This window comes from Lactuca virosa, chromosome 2, assembly GCF_052849685.1.
Source record: "Lactuca virosa cultivar CGN04683 chromosome 2, Lactuca_virosa_CGN04683_v6, whole genome shotgun sequence".
Classification (NCBI taxonomy): domain Eukaryota; kingdom Viridiplantae; phylum Streptophyta; class Magnoliopsida; order Asterales; family Asteraceae; genus Lactuca; species Lactuca virosa.
Genome location: NC_136427.1, coordinates 187,477,012 through 187,499,922, shown reverse-complemented (window position 1 = coordinate 187,499,922; position 22,911 = coordinate 187,477,012). Strand labels below are relative to the sequence as shown.

Below are 22,911 nucleotides of genomic sequence, written 5' to 3'. Positions count from 1 at the left end.
CTGCTACCAAACTCGGACACTGGGACCTCTTGTGGCCCCTCTGATTGCACTGAAAGCAAATCAGATCATATGATGTGATGGTGGTGGTAGTAGTACAATCCTTACCGACATGCCCAGTTCGGCCGCACTTAAAGCAACCCGAACTACCAGCCTTGCATGGCCCATCATGCCCCCTGCCACACTTGCTGCAGCGGCCTTGGCCATGCTGGCCCTTCTCTCGGGAATCTACCTTGGGCTTTTTGCCCGAACCCTCCACGCCAATCACAGACTCTGGCTTCCTCTTCCTCTCCATCTCCAAATCAATCTCTCTCTCACAAGCCCTAGGAATAATATCTTCCAGCGTCTTGTAGTTGGAACGGCTCACAAACTGTCGTATATCGCTCCTCAACATATCATGGTATCAGGCCTTTTTCATCTCCTCGTCCGCCAGATACTGCGGAACGAGAAAGACCCTCTCCCTAAATTTGGCGGTGATCTCCGCCACTGTCTCTGTAGTCTGCTGGAGGTCCCGAAACTCCCGTGCTAACTGTTGTACCTCAATAACTGGTGCAAACTCGGCCTTGAACCTGGCCGAGAAGTCACCCCATGCCATCGCGTCCAACGCCGCATCATCCCCAATAACATGTCCGACCTCCTCACACCAGTCACGTGCCCTGTCCTTCAGAAGATAGGACGTAAGTCTAATCTTATGCCCCTCGGGACATCTGCTGGTGCGGAATGCATTGGCGATATCCGCCAACCATCTGGTACTCGCAATAGGGTCTCGGGCCCCATGGTAATCGGGAGCTCCACAAGCCATGAACTCCCTGAAAGTCAGTGTGAGCGACCCCATCATGGTCGCCACCTCAATGCGGAAAGCACTCAATCTCTCATCCATAAGCTCCAGGATACCCTCCTTGATCAAACCGAATATCATAGCAGTCTGCTCAAGAATACTGCGCGTGATCTCAGAGAAAATAAACTCCCTCGTCTGCTCATTGATATGTGCATATTTGGCCATGTGTTTAGTACAGATTTTATCAATTATTAGCTAATTATTTGCATAATATGGACAAAAGGTACTTAATAATGTCTAAATTATATTTTCAGTCCAGAAGACATGCTTGGAAGCAAAAAGGAAGAAGGAGAAGCAATCAGAAGCTGGAGAATGAAGAAAGAAGAACAAACCTGGAGCTACTCGGCGAGTCCAGAAGCTACTCGGCGAGTTCCTATGAATGTTCGCGAAGTAATGACCAGGAATCCTTGCCGTACACGTATTTCTCAAAGGAACTCGGTGAGTTGGATACTTACACGCCGAGTTGCCCCTGTTTTGAGATAATTATAAATAGAGGATCTAATTCCGAATGAGGGAGTTTTTTGGCATCTCTGGAGAATTACTTGCGACTGAGGAAACCCTTGGAGACCTGAAGAACCCTAATCTTTGATCTTTAGAAGACTCAAGGCGAATTAGGTTAAATTTTCCACTTATTCTTAGAAGTGAATCATGTTTAGATCAACTAAATTCGTTTTTAGCTTCTCTTTTACTGTAATCATGAGCTGAATTTTCGTAGTTTCTGTTTAGGAAAGACCAAATTACTCCTATGGTTTGACTTATACTTTGATTGATTGATTATTGGTGATTTTATTAAGTTAAGTTTGTTAAAGACCCTTATGCATTAACCATAACTATTTTCTGTTAATAGGAAGACAATTAGGCTGCATGAACATCTCTTAATTGATCACTGCTTGAATTAATTAATTTCCTAAGGGTTGGTAATAGCGAATGCGAATCTAATCACTATAGTTGGTAACCAATAACAATTAATTTATTACTTTACCATAAAATTAACCATATGAGTGAATTGGTTGGACCTAAACAGAAACCCTTTTATCAAATTTGGTGAATTTTTACTTGCTTTAGTTGATTAGTTAATTACGTGTTAGGTGGTGTGTTTAAGTTTCTAGTCTTGTAAAACTAGAGAAAACCCTTTACTTTTATTACTTGTTTAGTTAAAATTAGTTATTAGTTTAATTTCCGTTCCCTGAGTTCGACACCCTACTTATTCAACTATACCACTAAAAGACAGGTTCACTGCCTTTGTGTGCTAAATCTATATTTTTAAAGTAGGAATAAAACCAGTGCATTTTACACACATCAAGTTTTTGGCGCCGTTGCCGAGGAACGGTTCAAAAAATTAGCACTAATTTCTAGTTTTATCGATCCTTTGTGTGAGATTTACCTTGCACAAAGTTATTTTTTTGGTAATTCAGTTGATAGGATTAGTATTCATAGTTTTCTGTTTTAGAAATTTAATTAGATTTTTTTTTCTGTTTCTGCCTTGAACTCGCCGAGTGCAATCGACGCTACTCGGCGAGTCCATCGTTGATTCACAGCTTTTAATTTAGTTTCTTTTTGTTCTTTTTACGCGTTTTTCTTACTTTAATTGCAGTTGTTACATGACCCGAGGATCCAATACGTCTTTGGTTCCCCCACTTGAAGACCCGGAGTCCGCTCTAAGAAAGAACAAAGGAAAACCGTTGGAGAATCCGTGTCTTCAAAGAACTCACCATTGAAGAATCTCAAATCCGTTTTTAGCAAGAAAAAGAGCAGCAAATCAGGAGCATCCAACACCTTTTCCTTAGCAAAGGAAGACCCAATCAAGGAAGACATCGTGAACGAGTCCAAAGGAGAATAAAGCGAATTTGAAGAAGGTAGCGATCTAGAAGGTAACTTTGACAACACCATGGCGAACATTGATGAAGTTCCCATGGGCGAATGGAAGAAGAGGATACGGGATGATACCGGCCCGGGACTTGTGCAACCCGCAATTCCCGCGACTGCCACTTTTGAGCTTAAGGGTCACATTCTTGCTCAACTCAAGGAGATCCCCTTCTATGGAAAAGACCACGAAGATGCCTATAAACACTTGGATGAAGTCAATGATGTAGCTGATTATTTTAATGTTCCAAATGTGCCTCGCGAAACCCAGCTGCTTCGTATGCTTCCAGTTACATTCAAAGGTGCTTCAAAGGATTGGCTCAAGTTACTCCCTCCCGGATCCATCACTACATGGGCTAAGATGAAGGAAGAATTTATTGACCAGTTTTGCCCACCCTCGAAAATAGCCAAGTTGAAGAAAGCTATCGCCAACTTTGAACAACAACCTGGAGAGTCCCTTTATGAGGCATGGGAGAGATATAAAAGTCTACTAAGGAATTGCCCACATCATGATCTTAATAGCCAACAAGAAGTCTCCATTTTCTATGATGGAGTCAATGTAATAACTAGGCAGCTCCTAGACTTGCAAGGACCCCTCACAAAGAAGGCACCTCCGGTGATCAAAGAACTGATTGAAGAATTCTCTAAGCATTCTAAAGAATACCACAATATAAGGAATGATATGACCAAGGGATCGGCGTACGCAACTTCTGAAGATTTGTCGGCAGTTATGGCAATGTTGAAAACCATGGATAGAAGGATGGATAAAATGGATCAAACAATCCATGCTATTCGGGTAGGATGTGAAAATTGCAATGGGCCTCATCTAACTAGAGATTGTGATTTGGACGAGAACGGGGATAAGAAAGTGCAAGTATGCTATTCTAGTGGTGATAGATTTGATGACGATTGGCGAAAACCTAAGAAAGAATGGCTCCCTTATGATGAGTACAAGAAAGCAAGGGAGGAGAAATTTAGACAAAAGGCAAGGGATTTTTACCAAAAGGAGGAGTCGGTACAAGAAAAGAAACCAAATCTAGAAGAAATGCTCACTAAATTTGTAGCTGCATCCGAAAAAAGACACAATGACCACGATGCTGCAATACAAGATACAAGAACAATATTAAGGAATCAGCAAGCATCTATTCACAACATTGCGAAGCAACTGGGGCAACTTTCCCAACAAATGAATCAAAGAGCACCGGGAGAACTTCCTAGTAACACCGAAAACAATCCAAAAGGCGCACATATAAACATTGTCACAACTAGGAGTGGGAAGATTATAACCCCTCTGGCCCCTATTCAGAACGAAGACCCAAAGCTGGTACAAGAGAAGGAGGCAGAAGGGCAGAATCAAAATCAGACCCAGCTGAGCCCAGACCCTACTCGCCGAGTCCATGATATGGACTCGGCGAGTCCGCCACCTGATCAGAAAAGTCAAACTCCTGTTAAGCCATATCAGCCTCCACTGCCATATCCAGCCCGAGCTAGACAAGAAAAGAATGAAGAAGACTACCAGAAGTTTCTAGAACACATAAAGGCTCTTCAAATCAACATACCATTCATAGAAGCGGTTGCCCAAATGCCAAAATACGCCAAATTTCTCAAGGAGCTTCTAACTAATAGAAGGAAGATGGAAGAAGTGAAGAAGGTGGTCCTAAACGAAAACTGTTCAGCTGCTATGTTGAACACACTTCCAAAGAAGAAAGGAGATCCGGGAAGTTTAACATTGCCCTGTCAATTTGGAAACTTGGCCACCATATATGCACTAGCTGATTCGGGGGCAAGTGTAAACCTCATGCCTTATTCATTTTTCAAAAAGTTAGACCTCCCCGAGCCAAGACCCATTCGCATGGCAATCCACCTAGCAAACAAAACGGTTACATTTCCTAGGGGAATCTGTGAAGATCTTTTGGTAAAGGTAAGTTCGTGTTCCCCGCGGATTTTATAATTTTGGACATGGAAGCGGATCCTCAAGTCCCGATCATCCTTGGAAGACCTTTCCTTAACACCGCAAGCGCTATAGTTGACATGCGAGATTCAAAACTTACTCTATGGGTGGGAGATGAATCAGTCACTTTCGGGGTTGATCAAGCCATGAAACATGCAAGGAACAGTGATGACACGACATTTTCAATTGATATGTTGGATATATTAATGGAGGAATGGAACAATGAAGAGCCAAACAAGTCCACCATCGCCTTTGATGAAGAACTTGATGCTGAAAGAGACCTACTGGAAATAGAGAGACTGCTGGAAGAAGCTGATTATAATGAACTAATAAAAACCACTAAGCAGCCTACTCGCCGAGTAGCCCCGATCTACTCGCCGAGTCCATATGAAAAACCCATAGTTAAAGCGAATTCTGCCCAGGACTCGACGAGTCCCTTCACTGGACTCGACGTGTTCACCATGCAGAACACGAAAATAGAGCTGAAATCGCTACCAGATCACTTGGAGTACGCATTCCTTGAAGATGGCCAACAAAAACCTGTTATAATAGCTTCTGACCTCTCCAAATCTGAAAAAGAAGAATTAGTCCATGTCCTAAAGAAGAGAAAGAGTGCCATTGCATAGAGTATCACCGATATCAAGGGAATAAGCCCCTCTTATTGCTCTCACAAGATCAACCTGGAAGAAGAAGCAAAGCCGGTAGTGCAACACCAAAGAAGACTGAACCCGAACATGCAAGAAGTGGTCAAGAAGGAAGTAGTCAAGCTTTTAGATGCGGGGATCATTTATTCTATTTCCGACAGTCCATGGGTTAGCCCTGTTCAAGTGGTGCCCAAGAAAGGTGGGATGACGGTCGTAGCAAACGAGAAGAACGAGCTTATTCCGACCCGAACGGTAACCGGTTGGCGATTGTGCATCGATTATCGAAAACTAAACGATGCCACTCGTAAAGACCATTTTCCTTTACCTTTTATTGATCAAATGCTTGAAAGATTGTCTGGCCATAGCTACTATTGTTTCCTAGACGGATTTTCGGGTTACTTCCAAATACCCATAGACCCAATTGACCAAGAAAAGACTACTTTCACTTGCCCAAGTGGGACTTTTGCCTATCGCCGCATGCCCTTTGGGTTATGCAATGCACCTGCGACATTTCAAAGGTGCATGACGACCATATTCCATGACATGGTGGAAAAATTCATGGAAGTATTTGTGGACGATTTTTCTGTTTTTGGATCTTCCTTCCATGATTGTCTTGCTAACATGGATTTAATGCTTGCAAGGTGTGAAAAAACCGATTTAGTCCTCAATTGGGAAAAATGTCACTTTATGGTTAAAGAGGGTATAGTCTTGGGCCACAAGGTATCCAAAGCGGGAATTGAGGTGGATAGGGCAAAAATAGATACAATTGCTAAATTACCTCCACCAACTAATGTAAAGGGCATTAGGAGTTTTTTAGGCCACGCGGGTTTTTACCGCCGTTTCATAAAAGATTTTTCTAAAATAACTAGACCTCTAACACAATTACTTTTAAAAGATGCACCATTTAATTTCACTAAAGAGTGTTTAGAGGCCTTTGAATTTCTGAAAGAAAAATTAACTAATGCCCCGATCATTATTGCCCCGAATTGGAACCTACCTTTTGAAATAATGTGTGACGCGAGCGACTTTGCATTAGGAGCTGTACTTGGCCAAAGGGTTGATAAGCACTTTCGACCCATTTATTATGCAAGCAAGACTTTGAATCAGGCCCAAGAAAATTACACCACAACTGAAAAAGAATTACTAGCCGTGGTGTATGCTTTTGACAAATTCCGCCCTTATCTTATTTTATCTAAAACCATTGTTTTTACTGACCACTCTGCTATTAAGTACTTGTTTGCCAAGCAGGATGCAAAGCCAAGATTGATACGTTGGGTTCTACTTTTACAAGAATTTGATATCGAGATACGCGATAAAAAGGGAATGGAGAATGTAGCTGCCGACCACTTATCAAGACTAGAGAAAACCCGCATTTGGAAGCATTGGAAGAAGATAAAATTGGAGATGACTTTCCGGACGAGTACATTTTAGTGACCATGGGGGAGGAGCCATGGTTCGCAGATATAGCTAATTACTTAGCTACCAGGTATATTCCAAAAGATTTTACCCGCCAACAAAAGAAGAAATTCTTTTCAGAAATAAAATACTACTTTTGGGACGAGCCATATGTTTTCCGAAGCTGCACGGATGGGATCATAAGGAGATGTGTATTTGGGAAGGAAAGCCGAGAAATTTTGGAGCATTGCCATAGCGGGCCCACCGGTGGACATCATGGAGCACATTACACGGCTAAGAAGATATTTGATATTGGGTTTTATTGGCCCACAATTTTTAAAGATGCTACCCAATATGTCAAAGAATGTGATGTATGCCAAAGAGCGGGAAACATATCATCCCGAAACGAGATGCCACAACATAGTATTCAAGTGTGTGAAGTGTTTGATGTGTGGGGGATCGATTTCATGGGACCATTTCCAATGTCAAAAGGGAACAAATATATTTTGGTGGCGGTTGATTATGTATCCAAATGGGCGGAGGCGCAAGCTTTACCAACTAATGATGCTCGGGTGGTGGTGCGCTTTCTAAAGAAGTTATTCTCAAGATTTGGAGTCCCTAAAGCTCTTATTAGTGACCGGGGCACTCACTTTGCCAATGATCAATTAGAAAAAGTGTTAAGAAAATATGGGGTAACCCATAAATTCTCTACATCTTACCATCCACAAACTAGTGGGCAAACTGAAGTGACGAATAGAGCATTAAAAAGAATTTTGGAGAGATCGGTGGGTAGCAATCGAAAGGAATGGTCGGATAGGTTAGATGATGCACTTTGGGCCTTCCGAACAGCTTTTAAAACACCTATTGGTACTACACCATATAGGTTAGTTTATGGGAAGCAATGTCATTTACCGGTAGAAATAGAGCATAAAGCTTTTTGGGCTTTAAAAATGTGCAACTTTGATGTAGCTGAACTTAGAACCAACCGGTTGATGCAAATGAATGCTCTTGAAGAACTTAGGAATGAGGGTTACACCAGCTCCTTGATTTACAAAGAAAAAACCAAGAATTGGCATGACAAAAGAATCAAGGGTAATAAAGACTTTCACGAAGGGCAAAAAGTGTTACTTTTTAATTCAAGGCTCAAACTCTTTCCGGGCAAGCTAAAGTCACGATGGGATGGTCCATTTATAGTGAAGAAAGTTTTTCCACATGGAGCTATTGAGTTATTATCAAGAGATGGCACTCCTTTCAAAGTTAATGGACATAGGGTGAAAAAATATGAAGAAGGAATCCCGAGGAATGAAGAACTTGAAGAAGGGCTGCTGCTGGAAGGCATGGCAGAAACGTAGAGCGGGGAGGAGTCCAGCTAACGACTCCTTAAAAAGAAGCGCTTCCGGGAGGCAACCCGAGTTTAGAGTTTGCATTCCTTTTCCCTTTATTTTTCTTTTTGTTTTTCACTTTTAGGATCTGTTTGTTTTTTTTTCTTTTTCAATCTTCTTCTGAAATTAGTCCCAAAACGAAATGCGTGTGTCGTACGATAGTCGGTTCGGGTCAAAATGGCGTAGAACCTAATATAATTAATAGTTTTGGTTTAGGAACTGCTAAACAAGAATGAAGTATTAATACAAATAATTAGACACATATTCTTATATTAGATGAATTAACAATAACTCATTTTGATTAGAATATTAAGGTATTCATTTGTTAAATGAAATTTAAATTGAATTAATTACTTTGCATAATTAATTTATATTTTCAATTTAGGCCAGATTTTAATAATTTCTTATTAAAATAATAACTTGCCCAATTATAATTATTTACAGATTTTAACAATTATTTATATGAAATAATCATTAAAATGCATTTTTACATGCTTAAATACTTAAGAAAATGGTTTTAAATGGTACACAGTATTGAAAAATTATGAAATTATTAGGAAATCATTATTTCATACAATATTAATTACTATAAAATTTTTATATTTTTCTAAACTGTTTTAGTATTTATTAATACTTTAATGATTAAACAACAACAAAATTCGGGAAAAATAGTAAATGATTCCCAAAAATTCTGTAAAATTAACCATAGTTTTATAACATGATATAGAGCCCTGTGTATAAGTTTCAGATATTTGTGACTATGGGAAGTATTTTTTATATATTTCATTATTAATTAATCAATAAAATCGTAAATAATAGTAAACAGTAATATAAATGCATGAAACTTCATATATCATGTTTAATCAATATATAGGTCATCCCAGAATTTTCTCAGAATTTATTGAATGCAACAAGTATTTTATGTGAATTATTGCCCTACTTTATTGCAATAATTATAATAATTCAATACAAATAAGTTATTTTCTGAAAATTTCCAGAACTTCTTATTTTATTGATGGTATTCTGAGAAAAATCAGGTTTATGCATAAAATGAGTTTTAGATATTTTGGTGGATTTAATTTGTTTCTTGTATGAATTTGAAACTTTTAACAACATACCTTGATGAATGCTTCAAGAGGGATGAAGATTTGAGTATAATAGATTGTTCTTGGATGGAATATGAGTATTTCTTGGAGGAATTTCAAGATTGAGAGTGAGAGAAAGATTAGAGAAGGTTTAAGTGGTGAAGAGAATAATGTGTTGGGAGAAAAAGGAAAGGAAAGTGGATGGGAGGTGAGAGTGGGAGACCATGGGAATAATCTTTTTGCTTTTGGTGGTCTTCATAATTTCCCACTAACACAAGCATCTTTTACATAATTAATATAAGAGTTTTATAAAATTTAAAGTAAAGTTTATAAAAATAGAGTTTTATAAAATTTAATGTAAAGTTTATAAAAATGGAGTTTTATAAAAGATAGGTTATGATTTGATTATAACAATCTACTTTGATTTGAAGTTTAATTATAGCATTCAAGTTTGATTCTTTTAATTTAATTAGAGCATTATACTTTGATTTGATTTTAATATGGTATCATAATTTAATTTGATTATAGTTATAACGTTGTACTATACTATGTTGCTATTAACGTCAATTTATATCGTAGTGTATGGGTTTTGATCCTATTAGCGTCAAGTAATCTTGAGTAGGGTTTGAATGAGATTGAGAGAGGTTTCGTTTGTGATCTTTTTGAGTGTCCGGCTTCGCAACGCAAGGTCCATAGACCCCGTTAAGCCATGATTTAGTGTCCTACACAATCCCGATGATTGTGCAATAGTGTTTTATCGCTTTGGTTCGTTGTTTAGCACTGTTAAGGCTAAGGAATATAAAACACATGAACTTTCCAAATGATGTTTTCTCATTAAAATAGCGAATTGTACAGTGATTACATAACGTAAACCCTAACATACAAGGGTTAATGGAGTTGACCGGTTTAACTTGTTGACTTTGTTTGACTTTGACTTGACCGAAATTTGATGGTTGTCACATAACTAGCTCGTGAATACTATTACATATCACTAAGACTAGATAATTCTTCGATTGAGAGATCCTACCCTACAACGGTTGGACTCAAACAAGAGCTACGCAATAGAGATAGACCTAACCTTCTGAAATTATTTAATCCTCGCAATATGTAACTTAACATATTCATTTACTAGTTAGTAAGAGATAACTAGAACTCCTAAAAGCATAAAGCAAGCAACATTCGAGCATCGAGTACACATAATCACGCATATCACATTCAGGCCATCACTGACTAATCTGTACTAGCATGCAGTTCATAAAGTTGATACACATATAACAGGCACATAAGGCATCCTTCCTAGATCCTTAGCCCTAATCTAGCATGCAATTCTCGTGAAGCTGCAACACATATAATAGGCACCTAAGGCATCCTTCTTAGATCCTTAGTCCTAATCTAGCATGCAATTCTCATAAACATGTCATAACATAAACTTGTATAGGTAATTAAGGAGTACTTACTTGAGCTCAGCTGATTGCATGCACCACATCCTTTTTCTCTTTTGAAAGTCCTTTTCTCTTCTAAAAATACTTTTGTAAAATGATGTTCTTTTGAAGACTTTCATACCATGCCCTTAGTTTGAGTTCAGATACACCCGAGATTGTGCCCGAATCCCTCAAACCAAGGCTCTGATACCAACCTGAAACATCCCAAAAATACAGTCCAAAAATTTTGTTTTAAAAATTTATAATAAGACCATGAATCATCCATCATTATAAAGAAAATCAATAATCATGTATCTCAAAACATCAAGTCAAGTACTGTGTCAAAATCATATGAGAAAAATATCAGATTCTAAGCATCCAAGGCTATAATTGTGGTGTGTGCCATGCGATCATCCCGAGCCCTTCCCCTTGCTAGTGGAAGTACTTGAAACCAAAACTGAAAACTGTAAGCACAAAGCTTAGTGAGTCTCCCTAAACTACCACATACCAAACATATAGCATGCAACTAAGAGATACGGGCCCCGCCCACTCTCAAGGAGATTCGGGCCCCGCCCACTCTCAAGGAGATTCGGGCCCTGCCCACACTTCACTGTCTAGGAGATTTGGGCCCCGCCCACAATCCGCTGTCTAGGAGATTCGGGCCCCGCCCACACTCCGCTGTCTAACATGCATACAAGTATCACACAGACAACAAGTATACCTACTCTTATCAAACAATCACATAACTATACTCAAATAATACTACGAGTTTCGGGCCTCGCCCACACTCGACTGCTATGAGATTCGGGCCCCACCCACACTCAGCTACTATCATATCACATATACGGTCCGGCCTTGGTGCCGTAGACCCGTTCCTACTGAAGGGAACTCACCTTGCAAGGCTGTTTGCAAAAACTCGCGGTGAGGAATATCTGATAGCTGCTCCAAAGGCTCCTTAGCTATCAATACCACAATAATACTTAGTCAGAATTCTAATAATCCTTCTCAGGGTAAAATGACCATTTTACCCTTGATCCAAGTCAACAACCAGGTCAAAGTCAAAGTCAAGGTCAACTACCAGTCAACCCCAACTCATCGAGTTATCTCCTAACTCGGCGAGTTCATGCACTACTTAGACTCGTGGTCAACCGAGTCAACTCGTCGAGTCCCTTCCCAGACTCGTCGAGTTCTTCCTGTCATAGCATCGGGACACAATGTATTAAATCATCGAGTCCCTCCTTGGACTCATCGAGTTCTTCAGTTTCTGAGTCCTAATCTTGCCCAACCCACTGAGTCATCTCCTAGACTCAACGGTTCCGCTCAAACCAGAAAGGGGGGGGGGGGGGGTAGGGTTCCACGACCCGGCTCGCCGAGTCATAAGAACAACTCGTCGAGTCCCTCATATACTAAATCCATACAATCGATTCTAATCAATTCTAATGCTTCCAACTCATAGATCTGGCCTCCTTAGACTAACATTACACGTAAAGTTGCTAACTTTACGTGCATGCATGGTGTTATGAAGCTAAAACACCCACCACAAGCTAAGAATGGACGTCTAAGTCATGAAATAGGGCCATGGCTAAATAAAGGTGGCAACTTTAAGGTTCTAAAGCTCAAGAGTGCCCAAATCTGAAGTCCTTACATCCCCAAGAGTTCAAATCTCGGAAATGACTTTGGAAATGGCCTAAAAGTGACAATATTCAAGCTCATAAGAAGATCTAAGCGAACAGAAGCCAACGTATAAGATTTATACCTCAAACAAGTCGTAAATGAGTCCTAAGCTCTGGATCTTCAGACTTCCTTCTGCAACTCCCAGTCCTAGCTTCCTTCTTCTAACTTTAAATCACAAAAATGGGAAGAGAAAAGCTCAAGATCACTCAAGGTTGACTAGGGTTTCGAGATTGGGGTTTGGAGGTGATAGAGGTTGGGGTGGAGGCCAGATATGATGCTTAAATAGGGTGCAAGCCCTAAAGATTAGGGTTTCATCCAGGCTATCCTACTCGTCGAGTCAAGACCCCGACTCGTCGAGTAGCTCACTTAAAACCCGCACATATGTTGCCTTCTACTCGACGAGTTAGTGCCACCAACTCGTCGAGTAGCCCTTCCAAAATGAATATATAATTAAGTTAAATATGTACCAGGAACCAGGTGCTACACTACAATCCCTAGCAATGTGACCCTGCTTGCCACACTCTTGGCACCTGCTACCCGATCGACAAACTCCCGAATGAGCCTTCCCGCACTTCCCACAAGTGCGGCCGGGCTGACCTCCAGACCTTGAATCAGCGGTCTTGGACCGCTTTGGCGCTGGATGTGACTACGTCGGGGCCTGACTCTGCTCCCGTAACTATAACTCGATCTCCAGCTCACGCCGCCTAGCGGCCTCCTATAACTCCAGCAATGTATCACAACACTGGGTAGCACAAACTGACGGATATCAGTCTTGAGCATGCTCAGATAACGTGTCATCTGAGCCTGCTCAGAATCAAAGTCTGGGCAAAACATCGCCCTCTTAGTGAACATGCGGGTGATCTCCGTCACCGTCTCCGTATCCTGTCTCAGATCCAAGAACTCCTGTGACAGCCGCTCGCGCTCGACCTGTGGAATGTAGTGAGCACGGAACATCTCCCTGAACTACTCCCAAGTAACCGCAGCTCTTTGATCATCAGTATACGACCCAATCATCAACCTTCACCAGTCCTTTGCTCCAGACCTCAACATGTTCAGAGCACACCTGACCTTCTGGTCAACAGGACATGAGCACGTGAAGAAACATCCCTCCACGTCATACAACCACCTCATGGCTATGACAGGGTCCTGATTTCCATCGAAAGTCGGGGGCTTCGTGTTATCGAAGTCGCGATACTGAAAAAGCTCGCCCTATCTACGTACCCGCAGCCACCACGGCTGCAGAGGCTGCAGCAGCCGCAGTCTCAGCAATGGCTGCGTATCTATCATCAAAATACTCCATCATGATGGTCTTGATAGACCCAAACATCTCCGGAATCTGACCCCGGACAATATCGACCACCTCCTCGTGGATGATCTCCCTGACACCATCCTCTGTGAACGCTAGCCTATCCTGGCTACCAGCTCCTGATCCTGACCCGGATCCGGCCTCAAATCGCCTCGTAACCAGCATACTGAAAATACACCAGGAAGATATCAGATAATCCGCATAAACAACGAGGAACCAACTCCCAACTAAACCCTAGGGGTTGTGACTTCCTTGATGCACGTATGGGTCCTGTGCTTTCCGTAGTATGGGTCCATACTACCTTCCACACCTACCCATATTTGCATCAAGTATCATCACAACTCCCTAACAATATACATATGCATGGCGAGCGCTCAATCCTCACTCCTAGAGGAAGGCTAAATATCTCGTAACTGGCCGACTGACCCCGCACAACTCATCCATGAAACTACCACCAACCCTGCAGACACCCAAATATCCGATCCTACCATTAGCCCTTCATCAAACAAGAATAGGAAATAAGGCCAAACCAAACATTCTCAGGCTATAAGATCTTAATTATGTATAACCATGATGCATACACCAAGTAACTACAGTAATGATGTCAATTTCATATAAAGAAAACCCTAGGCTATCAGGCATCATATATTCATGCAATTCTATCATGCAATTCCTGAAGATCCCTAGCCTATCACTAGCATGTTGTTCTAACATATCACAGTATCAAATAACTACATGGTATTTTGGGGTTTACTTACTAGCTCCGGCTGATCGTACACTCTGCATCCTCCTTTCTTATTTTGAAAACCATTTCAAAATCATTTTAAAAATCTTTTCCTTGTCTGAGACTGGATTCACACAAGTGTTCCTCCAATTCACTCAACCTAAGGCTCTGATACCAACTTGTAACATCCATAAAATTCAAGCCAATTTAAAACTTTTTCAATCATTCAAAAACCTTTAATTATTATGAAATGTTTTCAAAATAGTCTCATATAAAAGTATCCCAGAAATCAAGATCATAGAAATCTGAGGAGGTGCACGATCACGCCTTCGCCTTCCTACGATCATCTAAGGTACCTGAAACAAAATCCAAAACTGTAAGCCTGAAGATCAATGAGTTCCCCCAAAATACCCGTACAACAAGTAACACACATATACTAACAGCATACTATGGGCTGAATCAACCATCGGGTTGGAATGCCCTAGGCCCTCAACCATCGGGTTGGAATGCCAACATATTATGGGTCCAATCATCCTCGGGATGGTATACCCTCGACCCACAACCATCGGGTTGGAATGCCCACATACTATGAGTCCAATCATCCTCGGGATGGAATACTCTTGGCCCACAACCATCGGGTTCGAATGCGCTGGTCTGTTGGCTCTCACACAAAGCAGATAAGCCTCAACCATCAGTCAATCATGTGTACATATATCAGATAATCACATAACAGTCTACAGATAGACAAACCGATCTACAAATCACTAAGCATAACAACATCCTATCTACCAGGATACCGGTCTAACTGATCATAACCACATGGAACATCCTATCTACCAGGATACCGATCTAACAGATCACACAAGCAATAAAGCATGATAACAATCCAAAGGGTCGGCCTTGGTGCCTTCGACCTTTGATTATAGTGAGGAAAACTCACCTAACAATGTCGACCGGAACTGAAATATCAAACTCCCGGAACATGGCTCCAAACACCAACACCTATAACCACCAATGATCCACTTTCATAAATTCCCAAATTACTAAAATACCCTCAAAAGTCCAACTGGTCAATCCTTAGTCAAAGTCAAAGTCAACGGTCAAGGTCAATAGTCCATGTTGACCCAACTCATCGAGTGTAACTCACTGACTCATCGAGTTCCTTTAGAACACAAGAAGTCGTGAAAACCCTAGTCGACTTGCCGAGTTTCCAGACAACTCGTTGAGTCCATGCAGTGTCTAGAATGTCGGGAAAACCCTAACCAACTCGTCGATTCATCTCACTGACTCACCGAGTCCATGCAGAACCAAAAACAGGAAATCTTCATCCGACTCGTCGAGTTGACCAAGCAACTCGTCGAGTCCCTTCAGTCCTTTTCTTATTCAGACGCTTTTAAGCAAGACCAAGGCTCCAAATTGTAGATCTAGCCTCCTAGGGCATGGTTACCACGTAAACTTGCAAACTTTACGTGCATGCAAGGCCTTAAATGCCAAAACCAAGCTAAGGAAGATGTTTAAGCCAAAGAGAACGGCCAAAGCATGATAAATTCGATAACTTTATGACTATGAGGGCTTAGAGGAGTCTAGATCTGTAGTTACAACTTCAGATCATGCTCAATACCATAAATGACCCACAAATGTGCTAGAAATGGCTTTAAACCCTTGAGTGAGGAGATCTAACACTAGAATGATCAAGGTAACAACTTGTTACCTTCAAATGGAAGCCAAAATGGAGTAGGCATTGGATCTACAAGCTTCTCCTTGATCCAATCTCTTGAGTTTTCAAGTTCCTTGCACTAAAACCACCTTACAAGCCTTTACACACACAAAATGGGGAGTAATACACGATTAGGGTTTTCTGATGTCAAGGGGGCGATAAGGGAGGCATAGGGTGGCTAATAAGCCTTTAAATAAGGTGCAAAACCCTAGTCAAGTTGGGTCCTCCAACTCGTCGAGTAGGTCCCTTAAGTCACGCGGCCATATCCGTTTCTACACGACGAGTTGAGGCATCCAACTCGTCGAGTAGGCCTTTAAATCTAAATAAAAAGTTGTAAAATTTGTACCTGGGAGTCGGGGTGTTACAAATACTATGGGGAGAGCCCATGCACCTGGTAAGACCATGAGGGGGAACCCATGGCATCCCGGTTGAAGACCATGGAGGGAGTCCATGGCAAATTTATGTGTATATGTGCATGACATTATATGGTTATGTGTTTTGTGTATTTTGGGAAACTCACTAAGCGTGTGCTTATAGTTTTGTAGGGTGTTTCAGGTACTTTTGGTTCTAAGGGAAAGGGCCCGACTTGATGGCGCAGCGTGCACGCTCTAGTATTTCCGCACTAGTTGTTTTGGATACTCTGATCTTTGAATAATGTGTTTATGTAATGGAATTTTGTAAAACAAATATGAATGAGATTTCTAATTATTAAATGAAATTTTTTATCTGAATTTTTGGGCTGTTACAAGTTAGTATCAGAGCCTTGGTTTGAGGGATTCGGGCACACTCTCAGGTGTGTGAGAACTCAAAACAAGGAAATGGTAAACACTTTTTCAAAAGAAACCAAAAGTTAAAGTTTTCTTGAAAACAATTTTCCTAAGTAAAAAGGGGAGAGTGAAATGCACGTAATCGGCCGAGCTCAAGTAAGCGTTCCCAATGTATTAGCCATGCTATAGTTATGTTTGGAAATTGATGTTGAATTGATCAGTTGCTAAGTGTATGCTTTCAAATTTATATACATCTAGGATTGCATATCCCTAGAATGATGGATTCTGCCTTATACATGTTCCTTGTTTGGTTGTGGGTTAGGGTAGAAGCTTTATCTGACAGTCCATGTGATTTTATTTGTGTATAACTTGCATGCATAGGGCAACCTGCTATGATTGACTTAAGGATTGAGAAATCCTAGAATAGTCTAGGATTTGAGTTTATGCTGTATTCTGTGGGTCATGTTATTTTGTTTGGGTGAATTAGAGGTATCAGGTATGACCTTGGGGAAGGTACAGGTAGGTGTGGAAGGTAGTATTGGGCCCATACTATTAGAAGCACATGACCTATACCCGAAACAAGGACAGATCGGGAAGCTCTAAGGAGTCCGGTAAGGAAGAATGCCCTCGAACTTCCTTATCAATTTATTTTATGTGGTATTTTTCAGTTGAGTATGGTGATGATCACACGAGGTTCGCGTTCAGGATCAGGATCAGGATCAGGTTTAGGCTCTGGTGCATAGCCCATTAATGAGAGTCTGCACGATCTCATTGCGGCTGAGGTTACTCGTGACATCCTTGACGCTACCATGTTGATCTTTGGTACCGTCAAGGAGGGAATCATGGAGATCATGGAGGAGCGGCTCAAGTCTTTTCGATTCGAGATTACTGCAGGTCAGATTGAGGCCTGATCTCCCTTGTTCCGGGAGTTCAAGGCGTGTGGTGCGCCTGATTTCTTTGGGGTCAAGGACCCCATTACTATCGACGTTGGGTGGTAGACACGGAGAATACTCAGCGCACAAGCTTTTGACCCGAGGCAGCAAAGGTGGGGTTCACATCTTGTATGTTGAGGGACCAGGTACGAGACTGGTGAGAGGAGATTACCCGTGAGGTGGGATCAGCGGGTGTGGCTGAGATGACTTGGGATGAGTTTGTGAGGAGGTTTGATCAGTAGTTTGCACCGGCCATTGAGGTGCAGCATTTGGTGAGAGAGTTCCAGGATCTGCAGCAGACTACAAAGACTGTAGCAGAGATCACCGTCAAGTTTCGGGATAGGGTATTATTGGTTCCGCAGTACGCTGTGGATGAGAAGATGAAGAAGACGAGGTATCATTCCATGCTGAGGGATAAATCCGTGAGTGTATGAGCTTCTTAGGGTGCAAGACCCTGAATTACATGGTGGAGAAGGCCCGAGAATGGGAAATTGAGTTGGAGCTCCGGACAAAGCGGAAGCCGAAGCAGGTTCAGGTAGCAGTGAGTCATGCTAAGAAGCCTAAGACCTCTGATCCACCCAGCAGGGGCCAGTAGGGCCGTGACCAATGTGCCAAGTGCGGCAAGCCGCATAGTGGAGCCTATCGGGTGGTCGGCTCGACATGTTATGCTTGTGGCTAGCCTGGCCACATGAGCAGGGATTTCCCCAAGAAGGGCTTGATTTTTTTTCACTACAACTAGACCGGCCATAAAAATACTGATTGTCCAAGGTTGACGGGAGGAGCAGTGACGACGCCTGCGCCCACCACAATGAGGATTACTGATGGCCTCCCGGTCAAGGCGGAGGCTCCTGCGGTGAAGAGCCGTACATTTCAGCTGACCACTGAGGAGGCTCGAGCAGCACCAGATGTCGTGACTGGTATGTAATCTATTTCTGTATGATTTATTTTATTGTTATGCTTATATTGTTATGATCTTGTATAGGGACCTTTTTGGTCAATCGATTGTCGGCTCATGTTATTTTTGATTCGGGGGCTACCCGATCATTTGTATCTCTTGCGCTCAACAAGAAGTTTCAAGATGCTCCAGGGACCTTGGATTCCCCACTCGAGGTGGAGATTGCGGATGACCGCACCGTGAGTGTTGTGAGGGTATTTCGGGGGAATGTTCTGAATTTGTTCGGCGAGAGGTTTTCTATTGATTTGGTCCCGATTCCTTTGAGAGAATTGATCATCGGGATGGACTGGTTGGGGCCGAATGGGGCCATGATAGATTACGAGCGTCAGCTGGTGAGAGTTCGAACCCCAAGTGGGGGAGAACTGCTTATCCATGGAGAGAGAGAGAGTCTCGAATGGGCCAACCCTCTATTCGGCTGTGAGGGCAAGGAGACTCCTTCAGCAGGGTTATTCTGGATTTTTGGCTTATGTCTTGGATAAGAGGGTGGAGGCCACATCAGAGATGAGCAGGGTACCTATTGTATGAGATTTTCGTGATGTATTTCCAGAGGAGTTGCCTAGGGTGCCTCCCGAGAGGCAGGTGGAGTTTCGTATTGATTTGATGTCTGGTGCGACTCCAATACCCAAGGCGCCATATCGTCTAGCTCCGTCTGAGATGCAGGAGTTGTCTACGCAACTCCAGGAGCTGCTAGACAGGGGATTTATTTGTCCGAGCAGTTCCCCGTGGGGACCACCAATCCTGTTCATGAAAAAGAAGGATGGGTCACACAGGATGTGCATTGATTATCGGGAGCTGAACAAGCTAACAGTGAAGAACCGTTATCTGCTTCCAAGGATTGATGACTTATTTGATCAGCTTCAGGGTGCATCTTGGTTTTCCAAGATTGGTCTTTAGTTGGGGTATCATCAGATGAGGATCAGGGATGAGGATATACCAAAGACCAATGCTCCAGCAGCGTTCATGGATCTCATTACGAGTTTGTGATTATGCCATTTGGGCTCACCAATGCTCCAACAGCGTTCATGGATCTCATGAACCGGGTTTGCAGGCCAATGCTGGATCGGTTCGTGATCATTTTCATTGATGATATCTTGGTCTATTCAAAGACCAAGGAGCAGCACGAGCAGCATTTGAGGGAGGCGTTGGAGACCTTGAGGAGGGAGAGGCTATATACCAAATTCTCTAAATGCGAGTTTTGGTTGCGTGAGGTGCAGTTTTTGGGGCACATCATCAACCAAGAGGGTATCTTGGTAGATCCGGTCAAGATTAAGGTGGTAATACGTTGGGAGGTTCCGAAGAACACATCCGAGATCTAGAGTTTCTTGGGTCTAGCGGGGTACTATCATAGATTTATCCAGGCTTTCTCCAATATTGATGTACCTTTGATTCGTTTGACCAAGAATAGTGTGACCTTTTGGTGGGGTCCAGATCAACAATTGGCATTCAAGACCTTGACACAGAAATTATGCGAGGCCCCAATTCTGGCCCTACACGAGGGATTGGATGATTTTGTAGTGTATTGTGGCGCTTCTATTTCGAGTTTGGGAGCTGTTCTGATGCAGAGGGGACATGTGATTGCTTACGTCTCGAGGCAGCTGAAGCCTCATGAGGCGAATTACCCCACTCATGACTTAGAATTGGGGGTGGTAGTGTTTTCCCTCAAGATTTGGAGGCATTATTTATATGGAGTTCGATGCACCATCTTCACTGATCACAAGAGTTTGAAGTATTTGATGGATCAGCAGAATCTGAATATGCGGCAGAGGAGATGGTTAGATGTCGTGAAAGATTATGACTTCGAGATTTTGTATCGTCCCAGGAAGGCCAATGTGGTGGCCGATGCTTTGAGCCATAAAACGGCAAGTGCTCTGATCCAAGATGTTTGCTTCAGGATGACAGTCACCTCACATTTGATGGATATGATCAAGGGGGCACAGTTGGAGGGATTAAAAAAGGAGAATTGGAAGATTGTGCGAATTCGGGGGCAGATTCCATTGTTTATTTGAAACGGTCGAAGATTATTGACCCAGTGTGGCAGGATTTGGGTTTTGGCATTTGGGGGTGTGAGGGAAAAGATCTTGGAGGAGTCGCATAAGTCCAAATTTTCTATCCATCCGGGGGCCACGAAGATGTACCGAGACCTAAGATCGAGCTATTGGTGGCCCTACATGAAGCGGGAAGTTTCTTGGTTCGTTGAGTGGTGTTTGACCTGCAGGAAGGTCAAAGCTGAGCATCAGAGGCCTCACAGCAAGGTTCAACCGTTACCCATCCCCATGTGGAAATGGGAGGAGATCACCATGGACTTTATCACGAAGCTACCTAGGACGACGCGGGGTGTTCATTTCATGTGGGTTATTATGGACAGGTTGACCAAGAGTGCTCATTTTATTCCGATCTCTGACAGTATCTCTGCCGAGAAATTAGCAGATATTTATGTGCGGGAGGCGGTGGTTAGGCACGGAGTGCCGATATCTGTGGTCTCGAACTGCGATGTTCGATTCACCTCTAGATTTTAGCAGAAGTTTCATGAGGAGTTGGGTACTCAGTTGCATTTCAGCACTGCTTACCACCCCCAGACTGATGGTCAGAGCGAGCAGACGATCCAGACGCTCAAGGATATGCTCTGGGCATGCGTATTAGACTTTGAAGGGATTTGGGATACTTATCTTCCACTAGCAGACTTCTCATACATCAATAGTTATCATGCTAGCATTGACCGCCCCCCGTTTGAGATGTTGTATGGTCGGAGGTGTAGGACTCCAGTTTGTTGGGGGGAGGTTGGACATCGAGTCATGGGAAGCACCGAAGTGGTGCTTAAGACCACTGAATTGATTCAGCAGGTGCGAGATAGACTGTGGATTGCGCAGAACCGTTAGAAAAGCTATGCGGACCGACGCCGATTAGATCTCGAGTTCCAGGTGGGAGATTTTGTGTTGATGAAGGTGTCACCTTGGAAAGGTGTCATTCGGTTTCTGAAGAGGGGCAAGCTGGGGCCCCGATTCATTGGTCCATTCAGGATTTCTGCCCAAGTTGGCAGGGTTGCTTATCGGTTGGATCTTCCGGATGAGCTCAGTCAGATCCACAACAATTTCCATGTGTCTCAGCTATGGAAGTGTGTACCCGATGAGGATGCGGTTATTTCATTGGATGATATTCAGGTGGATGAGAGCCTGAACTATGTTGAGAAGTCCATTGCAGTTTTGGATAGAAAAACTAAAGCTCTACGGAACAAACTGGTGAAGCTAGTAAAGGTGCAATGGCAGCACTGGAAGGGCTCTGAATGGACTTGGGAGCCAGAGGACGAGATGCGAGAGCATTAACCGGATCTATTTGCGATAAAGGACTTCAAGGATGAAGTTTAATCCAAGTGGAGGAGATTTGTAACGATCGAGGTTAAGGTAATTACTTTTTCCATTAAATGAATTTTCATTTGCAAACAGGCCCTACGTACAATGGGCGTACATAGGCGTACGCTTAGCGTACTTGGGGAAGGCTGGTGGCAGGCATCCACCACGTATGTGGGGCTTACGTGGCTCAGGACTAAAACCCTAAGTTTAGAGAAAGACCCCTATTTAAACACTTTTATGTTTCTTGGACCTTACCCTAGTCAGCCTCCATAGTCTATTATCATCCCAAAATCCCCAGATTCTCTTGAGAGTGTATTCCTTGGGTTTAAAAGTGTTTTGGTGGCCATTTTTAGTGGGTTTCAAGAAGAAGAAGGTGGTAACCAAGCCTTGGATGTTATTGAGCTTCTAGACCCTGCATGTAGTTCATCTTGAAGAACTTTTGTAGGTAAAAAGTCGTAACTTTGCCATCTCTTTTGCTAGTTTGAGTTAGGGTTTTGTTATGAAGTCCATTTTTCGTTCTTGGACCCTCTCTTGTGAGTCGAGCAACTCCAGAGACCAGGATTGTTAGATCTAAGCTCCTTAAGCATGCTTGATGCATAAAGATGCCATCTTGAAGGTTGTATGGAGACCATGCATGAATTTAAGGTCTCAAAAGTGGTCTTAATGGGAGAAATGAAGTATTAGGGACCCATATGGCATGCAAGGGCATAAATTTTCCAACTTTATGCCCTAGGACATCTTAATAGACTCAAATCTGAAGTTAGACGTTGAGATCTCAAGCATTAAGCACTTAATAGACTTTTGTGCATGGACTGTTTGTACGTTGGGCGTAAGGTTGTGTACGCAGCGCGTACGACCAAAAGGTTGAGTACGCTAAGCGTACTAATGTGTTACGCCGAGCGTACGCACCATT

The 22,911-nt window shown here is 42.5% G+C and overlaps 1 protein-coding gene and 1 non-coding gene across 2 annotated transcripts; one reads left to right on the top strand and one right to left on the bottom strand.

The window, feature by feature from the left end:
• The first annotated feature begins 2,723 nt into the window (after window positions 1–2,723).
• Window positions 2,724–4,649, top strand: LOC145158032 (uncharacterized). The gene is made up of 2 exons (XM_079076994.1): window positions 2,724–3,109; window positions 3,269–4,649. Exons 1-2 carry the CDS (start codon window positions 2,724–2,726, stop codon window positions 4,647–4,649), a joined length of 1,767 nt encoding a protein of 588 aa, XP_078933120.1.
• On the bottom strand, window positions 3,108–3,214 carry LOC145162063 (small nucleolar RNA R71). The gene has a single exon (XR_013738919.1). It is a non-coding gene; the product is annotated as a small nucleolar RNA R71 (small nucleolar RNA).
• Window positions 4,650–22,911: the final 18,262 nt, after the last annotated feature.